The sequence below is a fragment of the Nestor notabilis genome, unplaced genomic scaffold (assembly GCF_000696875.1).
Source record: "Nestor notabilis isolate BGI_N333 unplaced genomic scaffold, ASM69687v1 scaffold17872, whole genome shotgun sequence".
NCBI classification, from domain to species: Eukaryota; Metazoa; Chordata; class Aves; order Psittaciformes; family Psittacidae; genus Nestor; species Nestor notabilis.
This window is the reverse complement of record NW_009919051.1, coordinates 11,518-19,784: the sequence shown is the minus strand read 5'-3', so window position 1 is coordinate 19,784 and position 8,267 is coordinate 11,518. Positions and strand designations below refer to the sequence as shown.

General features: G+C 37.5%; 1 protein-coding gene across 1 annotated transcript in view; it reads right to left on the bottom strand.

The window, feature by feature from the left end:
- STARD9 (StAR-related lipid transfer (START) domain containing 9) overlaps positions 1-8,267 on the bottom strand; it is a gene marked incomplete at its 5' end in the record, with an annotated part of 47,993 nt that overhangs the window by 29,554 nt on the left and 10,172 nt on the right. Inside the window, 4 exons of the mRNA XM_010010060.1 lie at positions 3,323-3,426; positions 4,414-4,496; positions 5,990-6,127; positions 7,037-7,088. Of these exons, the coding sequence (XP_010008362.1) occupies positions 3,323-3,426; positions 4,414-4,496; positions 5,990-6,127; positions 7,037-7,088 (377 nt within the window). The remainder of the gene's footprint in view (positions 1-3,322; positions 3,427-4,413; positions 4,497-5,989; positions 6,128-7,036; positions 7,089-8,267) is intronic.

Below are 8,267 nucleotides of genomic sequence, written 5' to 3'. Positions count from 1 at the left end.
GGGGGGGATTTGACAGGCAGGAGGTGGGAACCAGAAATCATTTCCCACAGCCAGCAGAGTCAGAAACCATTAGAAACAAGGGACCTTTGGAAATGTAGACACAGAATAATCCCCGTCACGGAAGTTACCATCAGGTGAAGTATAATTTGCATTTCTGATTAGCTGGTTTGCTTACAGAAAAAGCACACCTGTGCATTTTTTTATACTGTGGGGTGGATTTTTAGCCTTTGCATGCAACACCTTTTTTCCTTTGCCTAAGACCCCAAAGGAACAGTAAGGCAATGACTTATTTAAGGCAAATACACTTCTAAACCAGACCTGGTTTTGGCAAGGAGTTGCAGGAGCAAGACACAGCTATACACTCCAGTAAAGGTCACTGCTGCCTTGCTAAATTCCACTTTAGCTGGAACTACAATCTACCACAGGTTTTCCCCTTATGATTGCAGTTATATATAGAATCTGTTAGTTGCCCTTCTAACCCACCATACGTGATTCTGCTGTTAAGTTGTAAAGTTGCTGTGAAGGACACAGTGCATTTCTCTCTGAAATGAAATATTCGAGGGATCTTTTAAGAGATGCAAGAGATTAAATTGTAGCACTTTGAAATTCTCAAATGAAAGCTGTTAGTAAGAACTCAGAGTATTAGTTTTACAAATATTAGCTGGACACATTAACTATAACCCATTAGAATAATAATTGCATTGTGTTCTCCAGCATCAGATGCATCTATGGACTCTGTTTCCTTTCTAGGTCAGTAGAATTTCGCACATTCTCAGAAGACTTCTTTCTTTCTGGTTTAACAATATTGGAATTTTCAAGGAAAGAGAGTTTAAACATGATCCAAGCATATAAAATTAATTCAGCATATTGCTATACCACAGGACTCTAACGGAAGTCCTGTGGTTTGGGTTTTTTTCCAAACCAGTAAGGGAATGAAATCAGGGTTTATATTTACATGCAGTATCATATTAAGGCAATGAAAGGAGCAGGAACTTAGTTACCTGCTTATTTGTGGTAATGCTGTCATATGATGACTGATGCCAGTCACAAGCCTTCTGTGTCTTTGCTGGCTGGCAAAAACATCAGAAGTTTGAAGTGCTGGGGCTCTTTTGAGTAGGGTGTATACAAGCAAGCAGGCAAGTAAGAGTGCAATGAATTGCACCCATTTCAAGGGTCATTTCATGCCTAAAGTTTTAATATTTGGATGCAATGGTAGAAATTTGTTTTCTCTCTCATTTCTCAAAATATTTCAACATACAACTAGAGGTCAAACTGGTAATTCAGCCCATGAAATGCAGATGAGAAAACATACTGGCAGCATGGGAGGTAAGACTGTAAGCAGTTATTCCCATAATATATATGTTCATATGCTCCAAAATAAAAAATTCAGAAGAAAGCAAAGTACCATCAGTTCCTGATTAAAAAGTACTTAAATGCACAAAAGCCCAACAATTTCTGAATGGTTTTTGTGGATGACTGCTATGCTTCTTTGCATGAACAAACGATGTTTTATGCTAGAACTTTTTTTTGGACTCTTCCATAAAGCCATTTTTTCCCACCAGAAGAGAACCCAATTTGTCCATGGAATTTTTAATACACTACTACTGACATAGAAATTAATATATATTAGGGTTCTTATATATTGTAAATTGATGGCAGCTTCAGCATAAACCCTGGTATAGTCATGGCTTTAAAATAATGGTTACTCAAGCAACAAAAGTACAAACCTTTTGCACAAGTTTGAGTATGAAGAAAGAACATTGTTGCAGAGACTTGCCTATAACTCAGTGCATGTGCAGATTCTTGTTTCAGTATGATAAAAATCAAATTAAAGCTTGAAGGCTAGTTTGCATCTCCTCTGGAGTAAATCAGTGTAGCACAGGAGAAAGACAAAGCTGGGATCAAAAAATTCAGCATGATTTAGACACATTCTTAGCTCAGCTCTGGATAGCATTTGTTTTCTTTATGGCTTCTAAATCTTTGAGTGTAAAAATAAAAATAGGAAATCATAAAGATATATAAAAAAAAAGGCAAGAAAACCTCCCTGAAGCCTGTTATGCACAGAGATGCTACCGTAATTTTTAAGAGGAAGATTCCAAGATGCAGATTGCTATCAGCTGGGAGAGCATCAAGAACTATTAAGTGAGGGGGGGGGAGAGAAAAGGACACACTCACACACACAGAGCTTGCCTTGTTCTTATATTGTCCTCTAAGCATCTCTTTCTTAAAAAGACAAGGCCTGCACTAAGTAAGCTTTTTATCAATGAGCAAATAAGCACTGCCTGTAGCCCATTTAGTCCTGTGTTACTGTTTGCAAGGTACCTGAAACACACCTTTCCGTACTTGACATTGACTTTTCTTCATGAAAGCTGGACATGTGAGAAACCATGTGTATAATTTTATTCTCATATTACAGATCTTAACCTAGACATCTTAGTCATAACCCCCTCCATGAGAAAACTACTTGTCTTGACAGAAACACAGGCTTACTGGTTACTGTAAAGGAAGGCTGAGTGGATCAATTCAGTTTATCATTGCCAAAAGAACTATTCAAGAGTTAAAAACAAAAGACCACTGGATTATGTAAGGTGAAAGACAACTAATGTTAGATACAGTTTATAGCTTATTCTTTTGAGATGGACATTGATAAAAATCAAGTGAATGCAATACCATAAATGCTTTTCATTGTCACTGAAGTAACCACTTGAAACACTAGGTAAGTCTGAGGGTAGCGTTAAGCAATGTGATATGCACTGTCCTGTCCAAGTGATTAAAAAAGATGATCAACACAAACAAAATCTACTCTCTGAACATGGTCTGAAAAACCAGAAACATTCTGCAGTTTTGTCAGGTTAAAAATGGGAACACCAGATGCAGTTCTGTGCTGGACTGGTCACAATGTTTTGGAATTTCTGCAGGTTTTTCCAAGATCACCAACAAATTATTGTGACAAAAGCTTCACCTCTGATGTTTACACCCATGTAAAGAGCAACTTGATATCTACCTCTGCAGGTCATTAAAGGAACTATCAGTTTTAATTTTTTCATAATATTTACACAGAAAGTAACAGCAGGGATGTGTAAAATGTACCTCAGTAATGAAACAAAATGAAAACCAAAAATTTTATAGGAAGGTATCACTGCAGCAAATGAAAAGCAAATGCAGATTAGGTACATTAAAGAGGACACTTACTTGATCACTTGAAAAAGTGATGAGACCTATTCTATATACAACATAGCTTTGTCTGAACCAAGCCCTGGTTTCAGACATACCCATTTTCATCCCACATGAGAAACTATTTGTTAGTTGGTTTTAAACTTACTTGTCAAGAGAAGAAAGGATATAGGGAGGACAATGGGTGCAGCTTCCATCCAAGTTGAGCCAGTCCAAAGCCCCACAACTCAGTATAGGTGGAGTTTCACTAACCTACAACACACAACATGAGAACAAGAGAAAATACCACAGCAACCCAGAAACTTCCAGGTTATCATTAATACCACTGTTGCCAACTACTGTGTGCAATGCTGCATAATACCTCCCATGTGAGTTTATAATCTCACACTTCTGCTAAGTATTTGTTACACCTCTTCTTGTAGCTGCATTTTAATGTACTGCATGCTTCATTAATTAAGAAATTAAGAATTAAAATAAATGAAAGTTAAGCTCCTTAACTACAGAAGTGAATACAAAAGGATAGTTGAGCAGAAAATACAAAATGTTACTATATGAAAATCAATTTGAAAAGGTAGATTCTTATCCATACTGCCAATAGAGGCTGGCAGTATGATTATATCCCAAACCAGAAAATTGACATTCATTAAGTTAGGTTTTTTAGTTACATATGCCAGTCGTTTTAAGAATTATCTAACTTTTTAATTAAAACATTACTTAACCAGCTGACCAAATAGTATCTTGCAGTAGTTAGTTCCTGAGATTAGCATATTTTATCTATTTCTGAGGCATGTAACAAGTGCTTTTAGAGCCAACAATACTCCAGCACTCAATCCCATAAATTTTCCTTAACTTCTAGTATACATCATTCAGGATGGTGAAATGACAGAGATAGAAGATAATTCAGAAGATTATCAAATGTAGAAAGATTCTTAATTGGTCTTTTCACTGCATCATTCTGTCTTTCTGTTTCAATGAGTTTCTGTGGTCATGACTAGAAATAGGAAACAGTAAATTATTCAAGGGATCTGCATCATCATTTGCTGAGCACATCTGAAAGAAGCGCTACTGTCCTCCCACAAAAGGTTTAGTGTCATTACACACCATTAGTTGGAGGAAATGAAGCAAGTGAATACAATGATGAGACGAAATATTATCTACATCGGGCTTGCTTTTAAGAGGGAAAATAACTAGCAAAAACAGTGAAGAATTAGGAGAGAAAAATACAGGTTTAGAACTTACTGATCTTCTTTGTCTTAAGATAGCAGCTTCTGCTGGGTGATTGAATCTAAACTTATGAGACTTGCCAAGGACAACAAGGGCCCCTGTGAAAAAAAGTGATTAGATATCTTCAAAGGTATAATTCATCAGACAGTTGGTCCCTAAAACCTTAGTAGTATCTGAACTCCAGTATACAGGCTACAGCACGTACAAACTACTGCAGAATATTAAAAAGTAAAATATTCTGACCAACAGCTTTCTAATTATCACAGAGCAGAGAACTGTTTTTAAAATTTGCCGCTGTGGAACAGCAGAGTTATTCTGTAATGACAGCATGCAAGCACACTTATGTTGGGTATCTCTGCAAACTCAACATAACAGTAATTTCCCTGTTCATATTAAAGACTGGCATGACTTCATATAAAAAACATAACTAGCCCACTGCTGGAAACTTGTTTCTACACTATCTTTTTAAGAATCCAGATCACTACAAGTTCCCAGAAACTGGATATATTTTCTTATTTTAAACAGCTTGGAAGTATGAGAGCCTGATCCATTTTGCCTGAGCTTGTTCACTATGAGTATGGGAGCCTGATCTATTCTATCTGACCCTATGACTCTGTGACTAGTACCCTCCACTTAAACACACTGTGAAAAAGTTGAAGGTCATTTCAACCATATTACGTATTGTCAAAAACCTCCACCAGCAGTCAGCTGGCTTAGGGCCAGTGTCCACTGCTTTCCATACCAGCATCTTTGACTATAGGTGCTTGCTTTTCAGAAAGCTACAGACTACTGCTACCGAAAGGGGTCTTAATATTGTCACTTATGTCTTTATTTTACTTTACTTTCTCTATTTGTCCCAGTCTGAAGTTCTAACTATGGATCAAACCATATGGTGCTAGGCAGCAGTAGGAGATCGGGAGATTTGTTTCTTAGATCTGCATGAGTGCCATAAATCTTTGTCTCTAAATTACAGTGTGTCGTGGTTTAAGCCCAGCCAGCAACTTGGAACCACGCAGCCACTCGCTCACTCCCCCCTACTCTTCCTTCCTCCCCCCGCTCCCAGAGGGATGGGGAGGAGAATTGGAGGAATGTAACTCCCACGAGTTGAGATAACAGCTCTCCAGTAACTAAGGTATAATACAAACCACTACTGCTACCAATAATAATGATAAGAGGAATAACAAGGGGAGAGGACACAACCGCTCACCACCCGCCGACCGATACCCAGCCCGACCCGAGCAGCGATCTGGGCCTTCCGGGTAACTCCCCCCAGTTTCTATACTGGGCATGACGTGCTGTGGTATGGAATACCCCTTTGGCCAGTTTGGGTCAGGTGTCCTGCCTCTGCTTCCTCCTGGCTTCCCCTCCTCTCTGGCAAAGCCTGAGACTGAGAAAGTCCTTGGTCCGAGTAAACATTACTGAGCAACAACTAAAAACATCGGGGTTATCAGCATTGTTCCCAGACTGAAAGTCAAAAACACAGCACTGCACCAGCTACTGAGAAGGAGAAAAAATGACTGCTGTAGCTGAGCCCAGGACACAGTGGTAAGTCAATTATAATGCCCCATTTCAGAGAAAAAGCAAGCCTTACCTTGTGACAGACGACACGATCCACTGACTTCACATCCATTCACAGTGCAGTGTGCACCCTGAACTGGTCGCAGTGTCACAATCCCACAGTTGTTGTCTATCATACAATGATCCCTTTCAATCCACCGTCCCTGCAAAACTGCCATGTATAGGTTTGGTTTATCTCACCTGTTGAAAGGGTTGGGTTTGCACTATTTTCCCCAGAATGAACTACCACACGCTATTTGACACTATGACTACATACTTCACAACTCAGAGAACTATGTCATGTGCAGAACATGGAGATTAAATTGTCTTGATTCCTATCCAGGTACCCAATATCACAGAGAAATGTACTTGGTCAAAAATAGTGAGATTGATCTTTTAGAGTATTTCTGGTTCTGGAAAATGATACACTACTTTCTGATTTGTGAGCTGATATGCAAATTCTTCTGTTGTGCTCAATTTTCTTATTGCTATTATGGCATTTATTGTTTATAATTTACTAATCTACGGGCAGAAAATAATTAAACTTAATCAAACTTAGGAGAGCTAACCAAAGCTGAGATTCCACAAAGTTTCCAGTTTTGGTATAAAGTTGCAACTATCATAATTTGTAGCTCTTGAGATTGACTGTTCAGGAATGAAATGCAATAAAAAATATTCTGAAATAATTTGGATTTTATACCTAAAATACTCTGCCCAAGTAGAGTTGAAAAGCATCTTCAGTGCCTCATGATGTCTTGTGTCACTAGCTCAGGATAGATCATAACAAGATTTGCATGTTAGATGAAGGTATTTTTAAACTCTACTGTAGCATTTCACAAGTGGGAAGAAAATTCTGAAGAGATCTCAGTTTGGTCAAGACCATTGACTTTTTAACCTCTTAAAAAACCAAAAAATAACTGAAAGATTTTAGCCAACTTGGAACAATTATTCTTTTGTACTTACCTTCTCTTACAAAGAAAGCTGACAAACAGATACATTACCTAGTTATTACATGATGAATGTAAACCTCTTGGTTTGACCGGATCATATCATAAAATAATATGTAATATCATTCTCTTACCAATGTCTTGATCTTGGTCTGAATCACTTCTTCCAATTTTGGTTGTTCCTTCCTAAAATGAGAAAAGAACTAATTTAAAAGTAGGCTACTGAAAGTGGATTATATATAATAATTAAAAAAGCTTTGGTACAGCATCTTAGCAAATACCTGAAATAAATCACCTCTGAATGACTGAATTGTTCAGAGTGAAATCTATCTACTGGTTTACAATACTTCAGCCTGCTGTCCCCCATAGCGATGCAATTACTTCTTATCCTGCAGCTATGTCAGATTCTACGCCAGTGGATGATTTTTGGACTGTGCTTGAGAAAAACATTTTGAATAGGAACACACACTCTGATGCTTTGAACATTTACAGCGAGACGATGTTTGCAGAAATGAGATAATTCTTCTCATAAATAACTATGTAGGAAGAAAGAAGCTGCAAAATTATTTGGTTAACTGGGCTTTTCAGATATAAAAGTAACAGAATTCCTGTTTTGTAAGGTAACTTTCATAGATCATGAATTCTTCAAACTAACTACTAAACAAGAATCAATTTTCTGAAACTTAAATGACATTTATTAAAAGTCATCTTGGTGATTATGGTATGGTATGTGGGCAAGTTCCCAAACTTGAAGATTCAACAACTTCAAAGAAAAGTTCCTGCTTCCTGTTTAGGAACAGAAGTCTCCAGACCAAGCAGGCTCAAAGCATATTACAGCCCAGTGTTGGAATAGAGAAAGTATTCTTAAAGTGCAGTGCAAATATCCAAAAACAAACAAACAAAAAAAAAAAAAAAAAAAAAAAAAAAAAACCCCCCCCCCCCCCAGTCATTTAATACTATGAGAAAAAAAAAACACAACCAAAAAAATCGGTGAATTTACCACCTGTCTAGAATGTTCCATTACCAGTTCTGTGTTTTTCCTTAGGAAAACAAAGCAAGATCATTTCCCAGCTCTGAACAGACACTACACTTGATTATTGTAAACTGATTAGTGAAAGTGCTCTAAAATGACTTTAGTGGCAACTCTTTCAGTTATACTAAAATTGATGATGGTCACTAAACTACTTGATTTTTGTATTCTAATTAGAATAAATTGAATATGCTTTCTGCTCCAAGCATATTATAGCCCTGATTTAAAGACCAAGCAAGAAGGAGTAATCAGAAGCCTGAAGACTGGGAAAAGGCAAGCTCTGCATTACTGCAAGATAATGCAGTTACAGGTAATTACGGGTAAATAGCAGTGGG